The sequence below is a fragment of the Gorilla gorilla genome, chromosome 3, assembly GCF_029281585.2.
Source record: "Gorilla gorilla gorilla isolate KB3781 chromosome 3, NHGRI_mGorGor1-v2.1_pri, whole genome shotgun sequence".
NCBI classification, from domain to species: Eukaryota; Metazoa; Chordata; class Mammalia; order Primates; family Hominidae; genus Gorilla; species Gorilla gorilla.
In genome coordinates, this window is record NC_073227.2 from 138,663,565 (window position 1) to 138,690,249 (window position 26,685).

The 26,685-nt window shown below is 35.6% G+C and overlaps 1 protein-coding gene and 1 long non-coding RNA gene across 5 annotated transcripts in view; one reads left to right on the forward strand and one right to left on the reverse strand.

Annotated features, from left to right (window-relative positions):
- The window catches only part of NDST3 (N-deacetylase and N-sulfotransferase 3), a 227,282-nt gene extending 206,697 nt beyond the window's left edge, over window positions 1–20,585 (forward strand). For 2 of the 4 annotated variants that reach the window (XM_055384171.2, XM_055384170.2), the window contains exons 11-14: window positions 2,443–2,613; window positions 3,963–4,072; window positions 15,451–15,553; window positions 17,548–20,575. In XM_055384171.2, the coding sequence (XP_055240146.2) occupies window positions 2,443–2,613; window positions 3,963–4,072; window positions 15,451–15,553; window positions 17,548–17,745 (582 nt within the window). In that variant the 3' untranslated portion in view covers window positions 17,746–20,575. Of the gene's footprint in view, window positions 1–2,442; window positions 2,614–3,962; window positions 4,073–6,651; window positions 10,665–15,450; window positions 15,554–17,542 lie in introns of those variants that run through there. The other 2 variants (XM_019024960.4, XM_055384172.2) reach the window with 2 other exon arrangements.
- Window positions 1–26,685, reverse strand: part of LOC129532907 (uncharacterized) — a 68,366-nt gene that overhangs the window by 40,248 nt on the left and 1,433 nt on the right. Inside the window, exons 2-3 of the long non-coding RNA XR_008678835.2 lie at window positions 20,928–21,027; window positions 13,523–13,641 (exon numbers count right to left, since the gene is read on the reverse strand). This is a non-coding gene — a long non-coding RNA (uncharacterized lncRNA). The remainder of the gene's footprint in view (window positions 1–13,522; window positions 13,642–20,927; window positions 21,028–26,685) is intronic.

Below are 26,685 nucleotides of genomic sequence, written 5' to 3' on the forward strand. Positions count from 1 at the left end.
GTGATTGCACCATGTACTGTAGCCTAGGTGACAGAGGGAGACTCTGTTGAAAGAAGAGAGAGAGAGAGAGAGAAAAGAAAGAAGAAAGAAAGAAAGAAAGAAAGAAAGAAAGAAAGAAAGAAAGAAAGAAAGAAAGAAAGAAAGAAAAAGAAATTCTACATCCCTGAGAGCCTAACATGTCTAAATGTTTCTTGTATACTCATTGCCACTGTTTTCTGATGTTGGTTAGAACCTTGCACAGAAACGATCACTTTGAAATAATTTAACAAACTCTAGTAATAATACATATGTCAAATACACTTTTAATAAATCATTGCAAATAGGAAACAATCTTTTAAAACTTGTTTCGGTGATAATTTAACCACCAGTTGGAAGGGTTTAATATGAAGCAGTCAAAATTAACATAAGAACATAGTAAAATTAATAGAGTCAATGTCTTTAGTCTCTAGGACCCTTAGTTCTCATTTCTCAGTTTTGTAACTTAAAAAATGCTTTCCTACTGTTCATGTGTTTATCCGTTCATCAAGTAATTTTAATGACTACGATGTGCAAAGTTTTGTTCTAAGTGTGATTTGAAAAATAAATTTGATGCTATACTTGATATTGCTTTCAGCCTAATTGGAGAAATATGTATAAACAAGCATATAAATTAGAAAGTAATAAGCGACTGACATACAGACTCCTTCGGAATGACAAAGCCCACCTGACAAAGACCACCTGGGAAAGGCTGTCGCAGAGAAGCCCAAATACCAGAACCATGGGGCACTTTCTTAAATAAGGGAAAGATATGTAAGGGGATACATTTAGGTAAAATTAAAATGAAGAAGTGTTTTCATAGGTGCAAAGCAGAGCTGTATAAAGGAGTTATCATCAGGTCAGTGCTGAAAAGCAGACTGAGGGTCCTATTTTCTTGGAAACGAAAATGTTAAGACAAACATGGAATGTTCTATGTACAAAAACCTCTAATCTGAAATCTGCAAATAGGCTGGATATATGACTGCTTCCCTGTGTTAAAATGACCCACATAGCTTAGATCCTCCCTACAAGAGTGGGATGTTCCATTCTTATTGATTTGATTTAAAACAGCTAAGTTTTTGACAATCATAATATTAGAGAATAAAGTTGCTCATTACCGAGTCCTTTTGCTACTTAACAAAAGCAGTTTTTGAAGTTCACAAGAGGAAGAACAGATTGTTGGAAAAGGTTTTGTGGCAGGAACATAGTAGGGAAAGGTCATAAAAGCAGATGAAATCTTAGATAGGGATTTTGATAATAATCTGAAAAATAGCGAGTGGAGACATCCTGGAAAGCTAAGATCCATAAAAATCCACCATTCTATACTAATCATTCATGCCAAACCTGAAGCCATCTTTTAAATCAAAACATACAGCAAATTGCAAATTGCCTGATTTGATTTTGCAACTTTTACCTTTTCCACCAAGTATCTGGAGAAAAGAGAAATAAGCCTTAATTGACTCCAAGAAAAAGAAGAAAATTGGAGCTTGGCAACCACTTAGTCCCTGAAAAATAGTGAATTTACAGAAAAAGAAGGCTTTAAGGCTGGAAGCTAACAAAATGTCCTAAATATTACAAATAAATCACAGTGGCAAAATGCAGGCCTTAACAAAGTCTAGTAGAGTTTGTAGTCCAGTGATTTGAATCTCAATTGCAGAAAATTTGCTATTCAACTAGATGAGGTAAACATCCACAAACTCACCAGTAAGCCTGAATATTTATTGGCCAATTTAAAGAAAAGGTGATTTCCTCAAACCCATGGGCCTAAGCCTGAGCCATTATGAAACACTTTCCTATTTGGATTGCTGCTTTCTGCATTTTCTGCACAATAAATGATTCTGATTCACCGCAAAGGTTACCATTAGATAAAATAATCTTGGCTTTTAGATACCAGGGAATGTATGATAAAAGCTGTGGATTTCAGATAATGTACATGTCAGACTTTCTAGTACTTTCTTCATTTAAAAGAGCTGATAGGCCTTTTCTAATCTAAAACTGCATTACTAGATGGAGCAAAATTATTTGGCAGAGGTAGTAGGGTGCTTCTCTATTATAGATATTCACTGGACACTATAAATGGTTTGCTTATGAGCTGGAAAGAGGGCATTAACACAGCTTTCAAAAGTTTACTTTCACAATAAAATACATACACTAAGGAAACAACTCAGTAATGCTGGTGAAGGAATCCTATCAATAGGAATTCAACTTCTACCAGATAAATTCTCAAAAATTTACTCCCATAAGTACCATAACTTTAAATCCTGATGCTCCAAGCAAACATTTTCTTCCTTTACTAATTTCAAAATAGATAACTCTCCAGCAGTGAGGCACTTCTTTCTTTAGCTTTGAGACTTGTCACAAAGATTGGTTTTTAATTATTTATGCCTATGGTTCAGATTAGTTTAATTATCCACCTTTTCATCATAGCATCAACGATCACATGAAGACCCTGCAGCTCTGAAGTTTAGCTTCTACGAAGTGATCTCAGCAGGTCCCCGTGCACCCTCGGAGCTCAGAGCCCTGCAGAAGAGATGTTTGGTCCCGGGGTGGTATGCCAGCCACATCGAGAGATGGCTTGTTTATTTTCCCCCATTTCAGGTATGGAGTAATAAGGATTTACATCATGTTAGAATCTCATTAAGTTGATGACTTTGCCTTAAGGTTAAGAAAAGTTTCAATTGTTAAACTATTACTAGTTTTTCCTCTTTAGTTGTAAATAATGAGGCTATGGCAAAGAGAAATAGGCGGAAGTAGAAAAACTTTAATTTTCTAAGAGTATTTCAGGATAATTCTCCCTGCTCTATTTGCTGTGCGTACCTTTCCTGATTGTAAAAAGCTTTGAAAGCTTTAGATCCGATTCTTATCCTGAGAATAAAGTTTGAAAGAGAACCTCTTAACCAAACAAGACAAATAATGTTTTGCTTAATTAAGTGCCATTATTTCCTTTTTGAACCACCTTGCTGAATTTTTGATAAGTCCTATGTTTTTCTCAGCCCCTTGAATTTCTTCCGCCTGGCATCAACCTAGATTGCAAAATCAGCCCCTCATGGGATCATGTAAGCAATCCGGACACATCAGACATGGTATATACCTGTGAGTCTAGAGCCATGCTGTCCAGTATGACAGCCACTACCACATATGGCTATTTTAATTTATATTAAAATCAAATAAAATGAAAAGTTCAGTTCCTCGGTTGCTTTAGCCACATTTTAAGTGCTCAATAGCTAAATGTTAGACCCAGCAGCTATAGAACATGTTCATCATCACAGAAAGTTCTATTGAACAGTGCTGGTCTAGGCTAAACAGAAATATCAGAGAAGAGGTATGGATAGACAAGACCTGCTTTGCAGGCTTTGTGGCCTTTAATCCTGGTCTCCTCTCATCTTGCTGGGTCCACCCTCCTTGGCATAACAAGCAACTTCTTCTCCTTAGTTTCTTGAGGAACTTTGTCCATGTTCAAGTTTCCTGAGAGTCTAACCTTATTCTCCATATGGATTATCGAAATATTTCTTCAACCCTTACAGTGCTATTCCTGAAAGGAATCGTGAGGAATGACATGTTCTCTGTCAGATTACATCTGAGTTTATTATAACCTTTCTTCTTTTCTATTGTACTTTCCAGCTTGAATGACAGGATCATTGCTGTTTTGAAAGTTGGTTTCCATTTGTGATTTTCTAGTCACTTTTCTAAGCTCTCTTGGTCTTTCAACTGCCTTTTTTGTTTTCATAGTGTGACTTCTCAGACTGCAAACCTGAGTGTACTTAATTGGTGTGATTTATTTCTTATTCCAGGTCATTAATGAGGATGACCTGGATTCTATCTAACACCAATGCATGCAATTCTGCTCAGGACAGTGTCTCTCACTGAATGAGTTCAGAGTGCAGAAATTTTTCATTATACAGTTTACATGTCTTTTTTCAATGTGCATTTTTTATTTGATAATTTAGTTGCTAATTATTGATGGGCAACAACTAAGAACTGATCCTGCTACAGTGATGGATGAAGTACAGAAGTTTCTAGGAGTCTTGCCTCATTATAATTACTCAGAAGCTTTAACGTAAGTTTATATTCTAATTAGTTTATTGACATTTCAGCAGAGAATTGATTTCAAAGAAATTGCAGTTTGGTCATACAACTGTCAGGTTACTTGTTCCTTATATACTGGCTATTTTTCAATTTGACATTAACCACGAAAAAAAAAAAAACCATTTCAACAGTGTGACACAGAAATGTCCTAAATCCTGTGTTAATTCCTAATTGTACAAAGATTTCCCTGAAAGGAAAGTAGAGAAATAAAACAATGGTAAATCTTAAAACAAACCACAAACCTTAAAAGAAGTTATCTGAAATAAGTTCGTAAAGCCTGAGCCTATTTAACAGGCAATATGGGGCTTCTTGGAAGTATGAACAGGTGAGTAACTAGGTAGTTTAGGAACTGACTCTTCTCTCATTTGTGTAATTTTCAGAAACAATGTCATACAGCAAGAAATAGTCCATAGGTGATTGAATAAGCAGAGAGAGATGTACTATTATCGCTCCTAAACAAACGTCCTTTTTTATTTTTTCATCTTTGTCTTTATCCACTATTTGACCCTGTCATCTCTGCTTCAGAGTCCTCAGCAGTTAAAGCAGTAGTTTGATTTTTCTGTTTGTTTGTATGGTTTTTTGCTCCTCCGATTTTCTTAGGTAACTGACTCTGTAAGGTCCATGACCAGGGACCAGTAAGGAACTAGGGCTGAAGAAGGCAGTCACTCTCGGAGGTGTGCCCATGCCTGAGACTGAGTGCTGTGTCCTAGGTGCCTCTCTTACCTCACCCTAGTGCTGACTCTGGGCTTCACTTAGCATTTCTGAAGAAGACCTCTATCTTACTGCGTCCATTTAGAATAGTTGGCAATCAGATTTAGGAGAATTATATTTGTTCCTACCACATGTGTAGAGCAACTGGAAGATACTGAGTTGGATTGGGTCATGGACCTGACTCACACCGTAAGTTGGTTTTTTTTTAATTACATGGGCTGAGCCTTAAAAAAAACTGAAAAAGACTATCATGGAATTTTTCCATTGTGTTTTTCAGTATAAAACTCAGTTCCACAGATCAAGTAGTTTTCCCTTTTTTTGTACTCTTTAATATCAATTTAGAAAGTGAGAGGCAGGTTTCCTTTACCTTTCAACAAACTTTGCAGGAAAAAAAAAGATTAGCAGAAAAACATCAAATACTGCTTATATCTCCTACAAATCAAATATAGAGACACGTAAGGGAGGCATTTTGCTGTAGAGGACAAAGGAGTAGGTGGAACTCTGCAGTTTTGAGCTTCCTTCCTAAGAGTCATTTATACTTTGCTGTTATTATTAACCTTCTGACCTCTGTGTTTTTTGTACTATGAGTACTGTCAGAGTTTTGTATAGCTTAGTTCAAGTACTAACACAGACACTGGCCTTAGGTATTTAACATTCAACTTGACCTTAAAGAAAGCTGAGTAATTTCAGTTTGCACTTAAAAATTCAAGACCATTTTCTGTTCTGTATCTTTTTAAGCATCTCTTAGAAAAGAAAGCTTTTATTTTCTAAACAGTTTTCTATTTCAAGTTAGGTTATCTGTGGGTCTTTTTTATAGAGTATGTAGCAAAGCATTGTATTTCAGAAAAAGAGTATGTAGCAAAGCATTGTATTTCAGAAAAAAAGAAGTACAGTATTCTATAAAGACAGAGTTGCTTTTTCTTATGGGATGGTCCTTGACCTGCATGCTGTGTATTTGTCCCCTCTGCAGCCAGCTCAGCAGCAAGCTTTTTATTCATCTCCACTGCTGAGAAAAGGCAGTGTAAACTTAAGAGAATATCAAAGCAACATACTATATACAAAGAACCGTAGTCCGTTTGCACCTGGGCTGTATCTAGCTAAAATTACTGATTATATGATTCTCTAACCTGGTTGGGGGCTTAGTGGGTGAAATAGCAAGATAAGATATGTGTAGTCCCTGAAACCACAGTTTCTATTCCAGCAGTGCCACCCAGGCTCTCACCCTGCAGGTGGAGATACTGTGTTTCCATTCCATTTCTTTTTATATTTTCTTGTCAGTCATCAATTGGCCTGACATACCTTGTAAAACCTGGCAGTGCACTAGTTGTAGAATATTTGGAAGTTTCATGTCATTGTCTTGGGTCTAAATTGATCATCCTTCACCCTATACCCTTTGTAGTTGTTTATCTGAAACCTGTCTTCACAATTTAGTTACTCCTGTTAGAGTAACTATACTGATAGCTGTTTCTGTAGTGCTTTGGAAATATTGAGGATGACTAGAGGTACAAAATATATATCGTCAGAAATGCCATTTATACCAGTTTGTATACTTTGTACACTTTGGTATTGCTTCTTATTTTTTCTTCTTATTTTCCTGCTGGTGATAATGACGACTATCTCATTGGTGCTTAAAAAATTTTTTTTCTCATTGGAAGTCCTCTAAGGATATAGTAAACTGTAAACCAATATGAATTCTCAACTAACTACATAAGTCTAGTGCTTTGCATGTAGTAGAATAAATGAATGAAGCAAGGTCTATAAAAATGTTTTGCTATGCAATCTTGGCGTGAAAGAGTACTCCAATTTAAGATATCTCTAAACTTATTATCTTCCATATAGCAAATTTCAGCATCAAAACTATTTTCAAGAAGAATCACAATAAGCCCCCAATGTCAAGATTGTTGTTTATTCTTTTCCACAAGTGCTAAAGAAAGCGTTCAAGACTTTTAAAGATATACAAAGTCACTGAAGAATCTGTGATGTCTTAAAATGACTTATTACTGTTATCATGGGTGTTAAGTGACATATTTAATGTTAATCTGATTTTCTCAGTGATTGTGTGAATGAAATAAGCAAAATAAGCTTTAAAAATATAAATAAGAACTTTCTCATTCAATCAAGTAAATTATAATTTACAACTGTTGTTCCACATACTCTTAATCCCTAAATGGGATTAATATATTAACATTACTTTAGTTTTTGTGTTACATGTTATATAGTGTTTTGAAGCAATCATTTGAAATAAGACAGGAAAAACAATGCTTAGCATGGAATTGTACTAATTTGTATACACTAAAATGAAAAATATGAACTTTTAGTTTTGCCATGAATACATCTATTCACAATAATACCTAGCCATCAATGCCAATGACAGATATCTTCATGTTTAGAAATACTAGTTAGCTAAATACCTGAACCTGGCATCTTTATGTCTCAGTCAGTTAACCTATTTGTCAAGATGAATGAAACCAGACTATGTTATATGAATTTTTAGTACTAATTTACTTTGAAAATGTCAATAAATGGGCAATGAGAAGTTGAAAGCCGAGAGTTGAGTATAGTTGTTTGTTTGTTTTGTGGACAGAGGTTAGCTAAGTCACGAAGGACTGAAGCTGCTTCAAAATTCAGAAGGACTTCAATAGCTTTTAATATAACTTCCTTGGCAACGAAATTTATATTGCCCGGGAATTGTTTTCCTACCCACTGTAGATAAATTTTAGTACAAATGTACTACACTAAAACTTTCTTATTAGCAAATTATAGTAGCCACAGTAACTAAAATCTGCTGGTTCTCTGGATGGCATGAAAGAACACCTAGAAATGCTGAGTAGGGAAAAGAAAAAAATAGTCTATTCTAATTTCTTATTATAAATTTTTAAGTGGTTGTAACAGTTCAAAATAAATATACATTTATATGTCCTATATATCTCTCTCTCTTCATAAAAACACAATGTGATACGTACAATTAGCTCCATTTTTTCAGATTAAAAAAAACTGGGGCACAGGAAAGTTAAGCCAAAGGTCACTCAGCAAGTAAGTTGAGGAGGCAGGATTGAAACTCAATCAGTTATCTCTGGAACCTACACTGCCAACCTGTTAAGCTCTTCATATTGGCACAGGATGTTAGAACCACAGAAAAACAATACTGTGAATTTTTAATAGTGAATAGCATATTAACAGGAAGTGCTTCCTTAAAAAGAACTAGAACCTTAAAATGAGCTATGGAAGTTGTTTCAGATTTTATTATGAATAAAATCCATTTCCAGGTGCACTGGATTTCACTTTTCTTCACAAATATGTAATCATAAAGATATGCAAATTAAAATAACATTGAAATACCACTACATACCCATTAAAATGGGTATAATCCAAAAGACAATACCAATTTACTGTATTAGTCCATTCTCACGCTGCTATGAAGAAATGCCCCAGACAGGGTAATTTATAAAGAAACAAGATTTAGGCTGGGTGGGGTGTCTCACACCTGTAATCCAAGCACTTTGCAAGGCTGTGGCAGATGGGTCACCTGAGGTCAGGAGTTCGAGACCAGCCTGGCCAACATGGAGAAACTCGTCTCTACTAAAAACTCAAAAAATTAGTTGGGCATGGTGGCAGGCACCTGTAGTCCCAGCTACTTGGGAGGCTGAGGCAGGAGAATCACTTGAACCTGGGAGGTGGAGGTTGCAGTGACCCAAGACTGCGCCATTGCACTCCAACCTGGGCAACAAGAGCGAAACTCCGTCAAAAAAAAGAGAGAAAGAAAGAAAAAGAAAAGAGGTTTAATTGACTCACAGTTTTACATGGCTGGGAAGGCCTCAGGAAACTTACAGTTATGGCAGAAACCAACTCTTCACAAGGAGGCAGAAGAGAGAATGAATACCAGCAGCGGAAATGCCAGATGCTTATAAAACCATCAGATCTTATGAGAACTTACTATCACAAGAGAAACTGCCCCAATGATTAAATTACCTCCAGCTGGTCCCGCCCTTGACACGTGGGGATTATTACAATCCAAGGTGAGATTTGGTGCGGACACAGAGCCAAACCATATCACAAATGTTGGCAAATATGTGGAGAAACTAGAATCCTCATATACTGCTAATGATAATGCATAATATATGGCCACTTTGGAAAGCAGTTTTGCAGTTTCTTAAAAACTAAACAGAATCTCACTCAACAATCCAATTTCACTTCTAGGAATCTACCCCAGAATAAATGAAAACCTAAGTCCATAAAAGCTAGTACGGGAATGATAGCATTATTCATAATAGCTAAAAACTAGAAACAATACAAATGTTCTTCAACTGGTGAATGGCTTTGTTATATCCACACACCAGGGGGGTTTAAAAAAAAAAAAAAAAGGAATGTCCAGAAAAGAGACAAATGTAGAGTTAGAAAAGGTTTATCTGGGCCGGGCATGGTGACTCATTGCTGTAATCCCAGCACTTTGGGAGGCCGAGGCAGGCAGATCACCCGAGGTCAGGAGTTCAAGACCAGCTTGGCCAATGTGGTGAAACCCCAGTTCTACTAAAAATACAAAAATTAGCTGGGCGTGATGGCGCACGCTTTTAATCCCAGCTACTCCGGAGGCTGAGGCAGGAGAATTGCTTGAACCCAGGAAGTGGAGGTTGCAGTGAGCCAAGATCGTGCCACTGCAATCCAGCCTGGGCGACAAGAGTCTAAAAAAAAAAGAAAGAAAGAAAGAAACAAAGACTTTATCTGGAGCTAGGGATGACAGCAGGGATTGACTGCAATGGGCTGCAAAAATATGGGTTTTGGAAGGATAGTGGAAATGTTCTAAAACCGGATTGTGGTGATAATTGTACAACTATATAAACTTGCTAAATAGTGCTGAATTGTATATTTAACAATATGTAAATAATACCTAAAAAAAGTTGTTAAAATAAAATGCATATCAGTAAAACGATTCCTTAAATCATAAATGTGTCTGCCAAAAGAGAACTGATTTTTAAAAACTGCAATGCCTATCCTATATTAGTAATATCTAAATGATGGTATTTTGATTTTGAAATTTACTGAATTGCTATTTTCAATTCAGTATTCACCCATAGAAATGGTTTTTCGATGTAAAGGCATTTCAGACATACTTTAGTCTTCCAAGTGTAATCTGAATGTGTTGTACGATTAACCCGCACGAGGGTAGAAATAAAGTCATGTTTTCATTAATATAAAAATGTCAGCCATGCACTGTGGCTCACGCCTGTAATCCTAACACTTTAAGAGGCCGAGGCGGGTGGATCACCTGAGGTCAGGAGTTCGAGACCAGCCTAACCAATATGGTGGAACCCCATCTCTACTAAAAATACAAAAATTAGCCGGGCGTGGTGGCACACCCCTGTAACCCCAGCAACTCGGGAGGCTGAGGCAGGAGAATTGCTTGAATCCAGCAGGTTGAGGTTGCAGTGAGCCAAGATCACACCACTTCACTCCAGCCTGGGCGAAAGAGCAAAACTCCATCTCAAAAAGAAGAAAAAAAAAGTCACTGTTTAGAGGTTGAATCACTGGAGAATCTTGGTGCCCCTGCCCACAAGTCCTTTACAGTTATTTCTAAATATCCCAGATGATATTCCATACAAGCTTTAGAACCATTCTTACCCATTCTTGTTTTACTCTTTAAATCAACAAAATGTTATTGAATAACTATGTGCATGACTCTGGAGACACAATGATGAACAAAGTATCCCCACCTCCAGGTTAGGGTAGCCCTAGAAGCGGACACTAAACAATATATGAACACTTCCTCCAAAATGTTCACTGCCTGAAGGCCTTGAAAGGAGGGCCCCAGCCATGACAATGGTTGCCAGTGCTTACATAAAAAGATTGTTTCCTTGCTGTTCCACCAGACTTCAGAGAAACACTGCTGCTTTCTGAATAGATGTGGGGAGATTTTCTCCATCTTCTATTACACTTCTTCATTTGGGCTCTGAAATAGTATTACTTGTGTCCCAAACTCATAAGACCTTCAATGAACAGCAGTCCCTTCATCTATGATGGTTCTCTATGAAGGACCAGACCCAGTCCCTCAGGCCATTGGGTAAATAAACATGCTTTCCCTTCTAGCTTCTCCTTCTCATTTTCATCCTGACACACTTATACCATTGCCTATGAGGGTATGCACACAGATGCCTAGGCTAGGTGCCAGCTACACACACAGTTTTTCTCAGTGAAGCCCAGCATGACACCTGCTGCATAAGATCTGATTAATTAGCCGACATGAAAGAAAAACCTATTTTTCTTTTGATTCTTAATTTTAGCATGTGTGGAGTTCAGTGCTTCTTAGAAAAACTTTCTCTCAGAAGACTACTCATTTTAATACACAGCATATGTATGTTCCAGTTACGTTATCTACAGCAAGGTATATTAGCAAAAAGTAATAGCTGCTCTGGATTCTGAATTTTGATCACTTGAATACTTAAAATGAGTCAGAATTCAATTTTGGAAAATTGCTGATAGCAAAATGTTAATGAAAAATATTACATCAATCACAGACTTCCAGAAATGTTGTATTAAAGTTTCCCAAAGGCTTTCATGTACAGATTATTTAAATAATACAGTCTTTATTAATGATCTCTTTGTAATTCTGAATATAGAACTAATTTATTCAGTTGCCTTACCGATTCAAACAAGACTATAAACAGCATGAAAACATAAAATGTTGTGTCCTGATCTGACACAATTGCTTTAATAATGATGAGAAACAGGCTTTACGTAAATGGAAAGTGATTATTCTCTCTAATACACAAAGTCATATAGAGGCAGAAATCTAGGTTTGTATTCTTTCTATAGGGCTAGAGTTATAAATTCTACAAGATTAACTACATATAGACTACAGCCCCACATACACACACACACACACACACACACTCACACACACACACACACACACATTAGATCACACTATCATTTTAAGTGCTTTGTTAATGTATAATTTACATATAATCACCCATTGTAATTGTGCAGTTCAATGAATACAAATGTATACAGTTGTATGTACCACCAGAATCAAGATATAGAACAAAAAGGTATAATCCAAAAAGTTTAATCATGCTCCGCTGTAGTCAACACTTTCTACTCACCTTGACCCCTAGGAATCATCAAGCTACTTTCTTTCACTTAGCATAATGATTTTGAGTTTCCTCTATGTTGCTACATCTATCAGGAGTCAATTCTTTTTTATTGTTATATATTACTCCATTTTATGGATGTACCACAATTTGTTTATCCTTTCACCGGTTGATGGACATGAGTAATTTGTATTTTTTGGCTAGCACGAACAAAGCTACTGTGAACAGTTGTGTGGACATACATTTGCATTGCATTCGAGTAAAAACCTAGAAATGGGGTTGGTGGGTCATATAGTAGTTATGTATTTTAATTTCTAAGAAACTTTACAAAGAGGCTGTAATATTTTTAATTTCTACCAACAATTCTATTTGTTCCACGTCTTTGCCAACACGGGATATTTTTAAAATCAGTCATTCTACTGAGTGTACAGTGCTATTTCATTTGTAATTTTAATTTGTATTTCCTTAATGATGAATGATGTTCAGCAAATTTTCATTTGTTCATTGACCATTCATATGTGTTCTTTGGTGAAGTGTCTGTTCCAATCTTTTTTTTTTTTTTTGAGATGGAGTTTTGCTCTTGTTGCCCAGGCTGGAGTGCAATGGCACAAACTCAGCTCACTGCAACCTCTGCCCCCTAGGTTCAAGTGATTCTCCTGCCTCAGCCTCCTGAGTAGCTGGGATTACAGGCATGCAGCACCACGCCCGGCTAATTTTGTATCTTTAGTAGAGACAGGGTTTCTCCATGTTGGTCAGGCTGGTCTTGAACTCCCGACCTCAGCTGATCCGCCCACCTCAGCCTCCCAAAGTGCTGAGATTATAGGCGTGAGCCATTGCACCCAGCCTGTTCCAATCTTTTATGCAGTTTTTATTGATATTTTTATCTTTTATAGTGAGTTATATATTCCAAATACAAGTTCTGTATTAGATATATTTTTTACAAATGTTTTCTCCCAGTCTGTGGTTTCCCTTTTTATTTTCTTGTGTCTTTATGAGAGCAAAATTTTAAATTTTGATAAATTCAAAATTATCATTATTTTTCCCTTATGGTTCATCCTAAGAAATCTTTGCCTAACCCAAGGTTGCAAAATTTTCTGGTTTTTTTCCCTAAGTTTTCTTTCAGAATTTTTATAATTTTAGCTATAAATTATTTATTTATTTATTTATTTATTTATTATTTTTATTTTATTTTATTTTTTTTGAGATGGAGTCTTGCTCTGTCACCCAGGCTGGAGTGCAGTGGCACAATCTCGGCTCACTGCAAGCTCTGCCTCCCGGGTTCATGCCATTCTCCTGCCTCAGCCTCCCAAGTAGCTGGGACTACAGGCGCCTGCCACCATGCCTGGCTAATTTTTTGTATTTTTAGTAGAGATGGGGTTTCACTGTGTTAGCCAGGATGGTCTTGATCTCCTGACCTCGTGATCCACCTGCCTCGGCCTTATAATTTTAGCTATAAATTTTTAAGTTTTCAGCTTTAATTTTTATAGTTTAGGTTTAGCTCAATAATACATTTCAAGTTAATTTTTATATACAACATGAGGTAAGGGTCAATGTTCAGCTTTTTCATATAGATATCCAATTTTTCTTGTGAAATTTAAAGGACTAATCCTTTCCCATTGACTTACCTTGGCAGCTATTTTTTGAAAATCAGTTGACTGTAGATGTGTAGATTTATTTCTGAACTCTTCATTTTGTTCCATTGATCCATTGGTCCACTGATGCCAACACCATACAATCTTCATTACTGTAGAATTAGAGTAAATCTTGAAATTAAATAGTATGAGATCTCCAACTTTGCTCTTTGTTTTCAAATTGTTTTAGCTTGTCTACTTCCTTTACATTTTTATATGTACTTTAGAATAATTTTCTGTTTCTACTTAAAATATAGTCCACTGGAGTTTTGATAGGAATCATACTGAATCTATAGATAAATTTGGAGAGACTTGGTATTTTAAAAGTATCTAGTCTTCTGATTTATGAGCATGGTATAGTTCCCTTTTTTTCTAAAACTTAACAAAGTTTTGTAGTTTTAAGTGTGCAGCCATTGCACATATTTTTTGTAAACTGTCACCCTAGATATTTCAGGTTTTCACATTATAATTTTAAGCAAAGTGTTGGAAGTAGCATTCCTAGAAGTAGAACAGATTAAAGGCAAAAGAAAAACGTTATCTGAAATAATTCTAATTGAGAAGAAAAATGGCAATATAATTATTGAATAACAAAAGCTATGTAAAGGAATTATCATTGCTATTACATTCACTTTTATATCTGAGCATACAAATTAGTGCTTTATTTACAGTGAATAATAATATAAAACCTACTTGGAGACCAGTAAAAAAGAAAAGACCCTAAACCGAAAATCAGCAGGCCTAGACTTGAGTCATGACTTGAATATTGAAGAAGTGTGTAGTACAAGGTAAATAAACCTTGACAAACATTTTCTCCCTTCTCATTTTGTGTTCAACTAATACTTGGCAAATGTTTACAAGAGCCAAACAGTATGCTAAATGCTATAAAATGGGAAGAATCCTTCACAGCATATCCTTAAGTGTTAGAATGAAACCTCAAATGAAAAAGAGTTATATGAAATATTTTGGTAAGATAAAATGTATATTTTAATGTGCTATGATTATTTATTATAATTATGGCATAAAAAGTTCATTTAGGCTGGGCACAGTGGCTCACGCCTGTAATCCCAGCACTTTGGGAGGCTGAGACAGGCGGATCACCTGAGGTCAGGAGTTTGAGACCAGCCTGACCAACATGGAGAAACTCCGTCTCTACTAAAAATACAAAAATTAGCTGTGCATGGTGGCACATGCCTGTAATTCTAGCTACTTGGGAAGCTGAGGCAGGAGAATCACTTGAACCCGGGAGGTGGGGGTTGCGGCGAGCCGAGATTGCGCCATTGCACTCCAGCCTGGGCAACAAGACCGAGACTCCTTCTCAAAAAAGAAAAAGAAAAAAGAAAAAAATTCATTTATAGGTGCTATTACTTTAATACAGAGCTCATACCAAAAGAAGAAAGTAGCTCTGAAAAAAATTAAATGGATTATAGCTAGAGAATCCTAAAAGTAATCACTCCATGATACACTGAAACCTTTTCTCTTCTATTACCTTCTAGTTGTATGATACAAGTAGCATCTAAATCCATAGACATGGAAGAAGACTGGCTTGTTTTTAAACCCTACAAAGAAAAAGAATGACTTGTCTTTAAACTCTAAAAAAAATTTGAATATTTATGCATTTTTTCCTTCCAGATGAAGGAAGTAGCCTTATTAATTTCTATTAATAGGAGATGTGCTGACAATTTTTCTGTTAGGAACCTGGCAAACTCACAAATATGACAGATGAACTCAGAATTTAGAAGTATGCCAAAAGACTTTATGCAAAGGAATATAGTAAAAAAGAATTCAGTTTCTCTGGTTATAGATTGTTATCCAAATAAAATATTTATGTATTGGTCACTATATCATATGTATTGGTCACCATATCATATAAATTGGTTGAAAAATGATTTTCTGGTTTTTTTGTGTGTATTTTTTTTTTTTAGGTTTGATTCTCATAAAGGTTTCTGGTGTCAGTTACTGGAAGAAGGTAAAACAAAATGCCTTGGAAAGAGCAAAGGAAGAAAATACCCTCCAATGGATTCTGATGTAAGCATAGAGCTTAAAAATACAAACTAAATCAGCAAAATGGTAACCAATAATATCATCTACTTTCTTAAAAAACTAGTTAAAGTCAAAATTCAGCCTTTCTAAAAATTAAAAGTGCCATTTCAATTTCAGTACAGGTAGGTTGCTTATTTTGATTTTACCCACAATATATTATTACCTGTCATGTAAGAATAAAGGAAAACAATAGAATTCAACATTCTGAATAAGAACAAAGAGATAATATCTTATTCCAAAAAGAATGATACCTGCACAAAAATTTTAGTATAAATGTTAACTGAAACCAAGACAGGAAATATATCCATTGGAAAGTGAAAATAGGACCAAGATTTCTATTTTTGGCCAAGTGTGGCGGCTCATGCCTGTAATCCCAGCACTTTGGAAGGCCAAGGTGGGTGGATCACTTGAGGTCAGGAGTTCGAGACCAGCCTGGCCAACATGATAAAACCCCATCTCTACTAAAAATACAAAAAAAAATTAGCTGGGCATGGTGGCAAGCACCTGTAATCCCAACTACTCAGGAGGCAGAGGCAGGAGGTTCGCTTGAACCTGGGAGGCGGAGGTCACAGTGAGCCCAGATTGCACCATTGCGCTCCAGCCTGGTCAGCAAGAGTGAAACTCCAACTCAAAAAAAAAAAAAAAATTCTATTTTTTTCACTGCCTGAGTCATTCTGTTGTAGTAAGTGTGCCCTGGGCAGTAATGTAAGTTACTGATATAATATACTAAGTTTTGAGCTGTTAATATGCTAATAAAATGAAAGAAGCAATGTATTTCCCAACATCTAACATACTAGCAGATAATTTAGGCTTTGGGGAATGTAGACACACACTTTGCAGTATGTATTCAGCACTTCCTGTTTATTCTGTTCAGAATGGCGACATGGTGATCACTTAATGCTACAGTTTTCTCCATTTCTATACCCCGCATTTTTACTTTAATGCTTACTTGACATATATTAAGATGTACTAATAATATTTTTATTTATTATTAGTCTAGTTAGTAGTTTCAATGTAAGCATGCAAGTAGATTTTGATTTGTAAATTTTTTTTAGATCTCAGAAATTAAAATATGATTTGTGATTTTTCCCCCACAATTAATACATTACATTAACTGAGAACCCTAAGATGGTCTGACGATCCTAAGGTGGGCTAAACTTATTAGAATACTTTAACAAAACCTTGAGGACTACTTTTTGTGCCTTGCCTGATAGATGCAGGGTCTGTCCTCAATAAACTCATAATTAAATCATATACAGAAGAGAGAGAGAGTTTTTGTTGTTTTGATAAACAAATTGCATTTTCAGAACTCCAATTTTCTGTGGCTGATTAAAATATACCTTCAGAGCACTTTGAAAACAACCCTTCTTTTCCCAAAAGAAATTGACATACAATTTCTATAGTATTTCAAGAAAGTAATATAAAATATATCATATGCATTTATGTCAAAGCTATTTCCCTGTAAATTTATTAAAGCTAAAATGTTTAAGAGACACTGCAGAATATCTTTCTTAGCATTTTGTTTTACTCTGGTCTAACACAGACCTTATTAAATTTGGTGGTAGAGAAAGATAAGAAAAACACAACTTTTCAGGATATCCTTTCTTCTCAACAAGGTTACTGAGTAATCCACATTGGGTTTACTTAAGGGAGTGGCTGATTTTGTGAAAATAATGTCCACAGAGCAGGTAAGAGTAAAGAGGTCTTCACAGAGGTAATGAAAATACAAATGTGTAGGAGGGATTAGAGTGGGCAGTACTGTCACCACGCCTTTTCCCTCTTCCTAGTAAGAAAAATGCCAGTACCCAAGACTGTCAGTAAAATATCATAGCATGTGCTAAATAAATAGTCCACATGCTTAATACAAATTTTAATCCAGATCTGGTATACTTGATACTTATTTCAACGTAGTCAAAGTGTATGAAATGTAATAAACAAAATAAAATGTACTTTTCTCTCCTCCTCTCCACTTAGAGCAGGACATTTCTGTCAAGCTACTATCGAGATCACAACGTGGAACTCTCAAAGCTGCTGCACAAACTGGGTCAGCCTCTGCCATCCTGGCTGAGACAGGAGCTGCAGAAAGTAAGATAGCACTGAGAGAAAACTTGAGACTTCATCGTCCATGTAGAACACACCTTTTCCAAAGCTTCCAGAAGCTACCAAAAGGCAGTTGAAAAATATACCTCTTCAAATGAGAAAAAAGAACAGTTTCTTCCATGTGCTGGCATGTGGATGATTAGAAAAAAAGAAAAAGTATGTGTTACAAGCCTTGAGGCCTGTGGCCTTTCTCTTAACCTATATCTGAGCCTGTGGGATTATTGTAGACTACTGTGCACTCATGTGGAAGTCAATTGCAACCAACATAAATATCAAACACAAATGCAGAACTGTTCCATTTCATAGTAATATTTACACTTTTATATATCAACTAAGATTGTGTCTCTGTAGGTTTTTAGACCACTGTTTGCCTGTACGATGTTTTCTTATTATTTTATTCTATAAAGTGTCCTATGAAACAAAAAGCAAAATAAACATCACAATGTAGCATAAAATGTCAAAAGCATAACACCCATGAAAAATGCTTGTCAAAATTTAAATCCACTTAAGTATTTAGAAATAATTGTAAATTATAATTTGTGCTAGATCAGAGTGGAAAAGTTATATATGAGCGTTATCTGCACCAAAAAAAAATAAGTGCTATAGCAAAAGTGATTTTTTCATATACATAGTCTAGTGATTATATGTAAAAATTACTAACTCTTCCATCACAACATAATTGTTATACTGAAATATATACTGTAAAGCTGTTGGATGGTAAATAGAAACACATCAAGTACACCAAAACAGTAAATAACAATGTAAAGTGTACTGACTGAATCCTCTAAAGGGGAGAAATTGTAGGGGTCTAAAAACATATCATAGAGAATTCTATGTCCACTTGCTGTAAGCTGTGAATCTATCCCAGTAGTCCTCACTAGTTCTACAGAAATGCATGCCTAGAGTCTGAGGTATGTGTCATCTCCAGAAACAGGTTGACTTTTAAATGTGAATAGCTATTTTTAATGCTCCCCGAAACAAAACCTATTAAACTAAAACTAAAAACAGTTTCCCTAGATGATGTGGTTAGGCTATTTACATTTAGGTTATTAAAAAATTGCATTTTCCCAGATAGTTCAAAATAAAATTATGTAATGTAGTAGAGATTTATAACAAAAAACAAATTAATATATTATTTGTAATCTAATGTTTGTAATGATACTTTTGATATAAGGCAAAGAAACATAAGCAGAGCAGAGGCCCATTTTTGAAAATATTTCACCCATCACTCTGGTGGAAGATAACAGATCATAGGTACAATTAAGGATTAGCTACTAAATTAAATGCAGGAAGTACAAAGATGAGCAAGTCATGCTCTTGAAATATATTTACATTTAAATTGTAAATAATATAAATGGTTAATAAAGTTTCCAAAAAAGAAAAGAATACATCATACTTATTTTCCTGTTAATATTTACTTAATTTTTTTTGAGGGGGGGACAGAGTCTCACTATGTCACCCAGGCTGGAGTGCAATGGTGTGATCTCAGCTCACTGCAACCTCCGCCTCCTGGGTTCAAGTGATTCTCCTGCCTCAGCCTCCTGAGTAGCTGAGACTACAGACACGCACCACCACGCCCAGGTAATTTTTGTATTTTTAGTAGTGACAGGGTTTCACCATGTTGGCTAGGCTGATCTTGAACTCCTGACCTCATGATCCACCCACCTTGGCCTCTCAAAGTGCTGAGATTACGAGTGTGAGCCACCATGCCCGGACTACTTAATTTTTAAATGTACTGTACATATACATAAAATTTAAGTAGTAAATTAATTCCCTGCTATGATTATAAGCCTTTATAAAATATTATCAAAGGTATGATTAGAAAAAAATGAGAGGAAAACCCATAGTAAAAATATTTTCATTGTCATTTTAATGGGTAAAACTATCAATTACTAATTAGAAAACAAATTGTGAGATCCACTTACTATAAGTTTTTAAATGTACATTATAATTACTTTTTAAAAGTTTCATGTACCTAAAGCATATGCTAATTTTTAAATATACTATTAGCAGAAAAAATTGGAAAAATCACCAATTTTTAAGACTCTTGACTCTAAAAGCAAAATCAAAGTCATTTGGACAAATATGGGAAACACAGTCTTCATGCTTACTGCTGTCTCTTTTATAGCAGCACATGCCAGACATGCTAGAAAAATTACTATAGTCTTCCATCTCCACCAACTTAAGAAAACTGGCTTAGGAAGGTTAAAGATAATGAGAATAGGCCCCAGCAGTTATATACAGTGTCATGTTTTCATTTGGCAACAACATTTATTCTAATAAAAAAAGAAAAGAAAAACTGATACATTTATGCTTTAATGGTAAGATGTACATTTGAACTGCTAAGCAAAGCTGCTAATGGCATATTTTGTTTAGGTAAATCGAGTTGACCGAACATCTCATCCTTTTAAATAGATGTCAAAAACATACTCCGTGTTTGTATAAAGACAGGAGAAAAAGGAAGAGATCTTACCAAAATTTATTCATTCCCAAGTACATGTATTACGCTAGCTAGAGCAGCAAACCTGTGAAAGGATTTTTGACCACTCAATGTGTCTTGAAGACAGCATCAAATTCTAGAGGACATGCATACTTTCCACATTATATACTCCAACTGGTTAATATGCTAATCTGAAAGTAACATAAATACATATGAGAGAATAATGAGAGATAATCTGATTTAAAACTAGCTTTGTATAGAATTCCCTTTTTCATTGTTTAAAATATGAAACTTCCTCAGGAAGAAATGAAATGGTTATTTCAATGTTTATAGCTGTAATATTCTTGTCATTCACATTGAATGAAAATTACTGGAAACATTTTTTTCTCTGAGTTTTTTAAAATAAAAAACCTGGATATAATTCTGATAGTAGCATGGTACCTCATATGTACAACAATAAACTGATAGGAAAATGAAGAGTTTGGACCTGGTGATTTTAGGTAATCAGTAGGTATTTTATTGTTTTGGCCTGGGGGTGAGTGGGAGGTGGTTACGGAACATAGATACTACTAACATAATTCAAAATGAAGAGATAGAAAATTTTCAAGTAGGATATACATCTATCCTATATTTATAAAACCTTTCACAGATCCTTCTCCTCCTAAATTTATATGTTACTTGTAGTTAATTTTTTTTTAGTTCTAATAAATATAATGCAGTTTCTAGGTCATTTATGGGACCCTAGAATAAGAGAATAAGAGAATCACACAGCTGTTACTAAATGGACTTCAGAACATGAATGATTATAGCATTTCTTACCCCCAGTATTCCATTCTGCTCCATACCAATGAGCCCATTTCTTTCTTCAGAGTTTAAAAGGTGTTCATCTCTCTTTTCTAAAAATCTGGCAAAACAATCTCTGCAAAAAAAGGAGGGAGAGGGGATTCAGGGAGTGTAAAGTTAGCCATTTATCTTCATTCTCCACAAATTTTCTTTTCTCTCTTCCAATCCCTTTCTTTTCTAGACATCAGCTTTTCACATGTTGCAACCCACCCTATCTCGGGGCACCAGCTGAATTCCCCACAGGCTTGCCTCCCACACACACAGCTCACTGATTGAGCTGGGACATCTCATTTCATCTTCTGCCTTCAGACTGTGATTTACAGCACTGGCTTCCCTGTTCCTCAGGCTTTCAGTCTCAGATTGGATTACACCGTTAACCACCCAGTCTCCAACTTGCACAGCAGATTATGAGACTTCTCAGCCTTATTAATTCGGCTTTTTTGGAGAATTCTAAGACACACAGTTTCACTTAGATTCCATCCCCCCAAAAATCTGCAATCTACTTTGAGTAAGCCTTTCACCTGTGGCCAAGGATACCTAACAAAATTTGAGGGCCACTTCTCCCCAAACCAGTGCTGCTACCAGTTCTTGCCATTTATTGTCCCTAATTTGTTGTCTATAAGAGTTCTCTATATACTCAGTGCTCTTAATAAATGTTACAGCATAAAATTTATTCATTTATTTGTTAGTACTGAAACTAATAAATAAGTTGAACCTCCTTCCATTAATCCTGTAACTATCCTCATCTTCAAGTATCTATCACTTCTCAGTCTATTTCCAAAAGTTATAAATACAAAAATTAATAAATCACTAAAGTTGGAATTAGTTACATGCTCACCATTTCCTTTGGAGCATCTCTTAGAGAAAGAGGAATCATGAATAGTATCAACAAGTTAAAAAAGACATTCACTTGCCAGAGTCAAGTCAAATATCTCTTTTACTACACTATAGTCAGAGCTCTCCAGAGAAATAGAACTAGGGGCAGATACATATACATATATATATATATACACATATAAGCACATATATACACACATATAAGCATGTATATATATATACACACACACACACATACATACGTATATAAAGACTCATTATAAGGTATTGGCTTAAATGATTTTAGAGGATGCAAAGGCCCATGATCTGTCATCTGCAAGTTGGAGACCCAGGAAAGCCAGAGGTGTAGTTCAAAAACTTAAGAGCCAGAGAGCCAATAGTGTTGCAGTCTGGGTTTGAAGGCCTAAAAACCAGGAGCACTGAGGACAGAAGAAGTTCAATGTTCAGCTCAAGCGGCCAGGCAGAGTTAACTGGACCTTCCTCCACCTTCTCATTCTATTCATGCCCTTAATGGATCGCATGATGCCCAATAACACTGGGGAGGGTAATCTGCTTAACTCAGTCTACCAATTGAAATGCTAATCTTATCCAGAAACACCATCATAGCCACACCCAGAAATAATGTTTCACCAGCTACCTAGGTACCCTGTGACCCAGTCAAAGTTGACACATAAAATTAGTCATCACATTTACTTAGCAATCCCTTTCAAGGAAGTCAAACCACATTTTACAAATTAAATGCTCACAGCATAAAGTCTCCAAGATATTGTTAGAAACAAAGTATTTGCCCACATTTTACCATACAGAAAAGTGAATTACACTGAATAAAATGTGAGATAGTTCGAAAGCACCCAGAATCTGTGACAAATCTTACAAAACTGTCTACATCAAGCTGCTTCTTGGTTTTGAGGGAATACATTAAGTGTAGGAAATGCCTGCTGTCTACATTTCTGATGCCAAAATGCTCTATTTCAAATCAATAACTGAAATGGAAACCAGACCTTGCTCTTAAATATTATACATAATTTATACAGTTGGACCAAAGAAAATGAGCCTTCTCTATTTGATAAATAATATTCTGAATCTAAATTTTTTTCAATTTCAACCACATTAAACAGAAATGCAAGCTCAACATGCTATATACTCCTAGTGCTTTAGTGTATCATTTCAGAACTTACTGTAAATCCTTCAAAGCAAACAAAACTTTTAAAAGCCCACAAAACAAATATACTATCAAAAATAAAGCTTGCTTCACATATAAATTAATAAATTGACAAATTTTTAATAATTTAAAGATTATAATTTTAAAAACAATAAAAAGCTATGAAAATATAATATTGATAAATTCTCCCTCCCACTTGTGATCATCCTGAGAAAACCATACTGTTTTCATTCCCAGTTAATTACAGGGATGTCCTCAGTGCAATCAGAATAGCAAAAAAGATAGATTGGACTATAGTTGAACATTTGTTCTTTACTAAGTAACATTGGGTAGGTGACTTTTCTGACCTCAATTTACACATCTGTCAATGGAAGTCACATGTGATCATTGGTAAGGAGGGGGAATGCTTTTCTCCCTGCTTTGTTTAACATGTTCCAGTAGATCAATTATTGTAACATGTGATTCTGTCTCTGATCTACTATCCCATAGAGGAGGAACCAATGAATTATCTAAGTGGTAAAACTGGAAGCAGAAATTCCGCTTGAATAGCTCAACCTATCTCCCTCACTTCTCTTTGGGATCTACCTGCAAAGATCAGCCACCCTGGTCCTCTTGGCCTGTGTTAAATTTAGCAGACACTGACGTTTATTTAAAGCCACAAACAAAACCAAAAGAAGAGCTAAAAACAAAAATAAAAACATAAATACATGCTCGAAAATTAGGAAGATAAGCAAGAATGTGAGAAACAGTAATATAAATGAGCTAAATGTCTCCCCCTCATGTGGGGAGCCAACAGATACTGCTTAAAGTTGAAAAATTAATAAAGGTAAAAGCGTAATTGGAATTATGAAGATAATCAGCAGAGCTTAAACAAATGGTAAAAGCAAGTTGCCTTTGATAAGTGGGACTAGAGTGCTGGACCTGGGAAAAGCATTTAAATTTTTATTTCCAAATGCATTAATTGCTGTACTTGTGTAACAACAATAATTTGTCATTTTAAAGATCAAGACTGTAAATATTCAGGACAAACTGTGTCCAGAAGGAGGACCGCAGAAGCAAGAAATCTAAGCAGCATCAGATACTGGATATTATCCAAGAGATTAACTAATAAACAGGACCTCTGCTATGGTGCAGTGTCAGCACTACAGTACAAGAGTTTCAAAATATATCCTGTGGACCTTGAGCAGACCTCAGTCCTCTTCAGGGGGTCTGCAAGGTCAAAACGATTTTTATAATAATGTGAATTCATTATATGCCTTCGTCATTGTGTTGATATTGATACTAACGGTGCAATAACAATAATGGGTAAAACTGCTGGTGCTTTAGCATAAATCAAGCCAGTAGAATTAATCTGTACTATTGTATTCATCATCATCACACACTCATTTTTTAAAACAGTGTCACTTATGATTTGACAAAGCAGTAAAATTATTGATATTACATTTCCACACTACAGTATATGCTTTTTAATCTTCCGTGTGACAAAATGTGAAGTGTGCCTGAAGCATGTCTGCTACATACTGAAGTAGGTGGTTGTCTTGAACAAAAAGCCCTTGAGCAGCTGTTTGAGTTGCAAGTGGAACTAGCCACTTTATTCATGGAACATCCTTTTTACTTGAAAGAATGACAGAGAATTATGGTTATTCAGACTTGAGCAATTGGCAAATGTTTTCTTAAAACTGAACGAAGTGAGCCTCTCACTTCAACAAAAAACAATTGACAGTATTTCTTGCCAATTATAAAATTTCAGCTTTCAAGTAAAAATTAGAATTTTGTACAACTTGTATTGCTACCATGAGCTTCACAGCATACTCATATTTAAAGATCTTTCTGATGAGATTGGTGGTGATATTAAAAAACGTAATTTTCTAACATTATATAATGAAAGGTGTCAATGCTTGAAAGATCAGCATAACTCAGTAAACCATTTTCCAAAAAAGCAATGCATGAGGTCACAAAACACATATACATAGTATACACAGTATACATATACATAGCATAATCGTTATAATAGTGAAAGGTCTATTCTCAGAGTAAGATAAACCAGTAGATTTTAATGTAGTACAGTATGAACAGTTCATTGATTTATTTCAGATTCCCCATTGCAAAAATATCCTTTAAGACAATAGCACTTGTCAATTTTGAATGTAGTATCAAAGAAAAATATCCACAATTATCTGAAAAGGCTATAAATATATACTTTCTTTTCCCACATATGGGTATATAAATATATACTTTCCTTTCCCATACACATAAGGGTATGAGGCCAGATTTTCTTCACATACTTCAACAAAACAACCTATCAAAATAAATTGAATACAGAAATAGATAGGAGAATCCAATCTCTATTAAGCCAAACATTAAAGAAATTTACCAAAATGTAACACAATGCCATTCTTCTCATTTTCTTTTGTTTTGGGAAACATAGCTATTTTTTCTTTAAAACTATAGCTTTATTATGGGTTTGTTCTTGTTATTTTTTAATGTTTTTTGATTTCTCCATTTTAATTTCTAATAAATTAAATATTAAAAACTATAACTATATTATCTATATAGAGTTATCTATAATATTGATAAATTTATCTATAATATTGACAAATATAACGCTTTTGTTTTATAAACAAAAGCCCTTTGGGGTTCTCAACAATGTTTAAGAATGTAAAAGGATCCCCAGACTAAAAAGTATGAGAGCCATTGGCACGGGAGTTGGAAGTAACTTAAGTACCTAAAGCCAAGATTTACACCATAAACAATAGGCTAGAAAGAAAATAAGTGGGAAGCCAGACTACACCTCCCCTCCACCACCTTCCCACTCTACTCCCAGAATGGAGTTGCCTGGCTAGAGATGAAGGAATACTGCAAAGAGGAAAAGAGAGGTAAATACAAGTTTGGGTTTCTTCTCCCCCTGCCTTCCTCCTTGACACCAAGCTGAGCCCTAAAAATGGAGGATGAGAGATCTTTAAGTCTGAGGATCAAACAGTAGAGAAAGCTGTGCCCTACTTTCCATTTAAAACTCTGCAAAGCAGCAACCTCCTCCATGTACTCTGCCCACCAATGGTGAAGGCCCTCCCTCCAAGTAGTAGAGATAGCTCATGGTATCCTAGGTATAAATACCTAGGTTTGCACAAGCTCCACAGTGGCACAGGAGAACACATAAAAGTTCCATTTCTCCAGATAAGCTGCAGGAATCACCAAGAACAGCCTTTTAAATCCAAAGGGACCTGGCAGCTGGGACAAAGACGGCACTGAATAACCTGCACAGATTGATAACCACGGGCCATGAAAGGAGCCTAGACCGTGGAATCTAGAGATCACTTTACAAAGACTGAACCTGTTGAGGTTCATCCAATGCCAGCAGAGGAGAGATGATGGCTGAGAACAGATGTTACCCTACCACTTCATGTCCACTGCCATGACCACCTTTGGAAGAAATGGAGAGAACAATCTTGAATTTGACTGGGTTTTCCTAAAAGATATTTAAAAATCATATCTTGAATGGGGACAATTATTAAAAACTAAAGAAAGCTCTATTTTGGACAGGTTGTGAATTACGGAATTTTTACGCACTACATAAGCATTACATTTCAGGTCCAATTAGCAACAATGGATACTCAGGGAAAAAGGGCATTCAGCTAGGGTTTGAGGTTAGTGATAGGCTCTGCCTCAGTTAAGATGATCCAGTGTACACACAGTGATGTAGTCAGGGTTGAGTCTGCAGGTGAGGTACATCTGTGG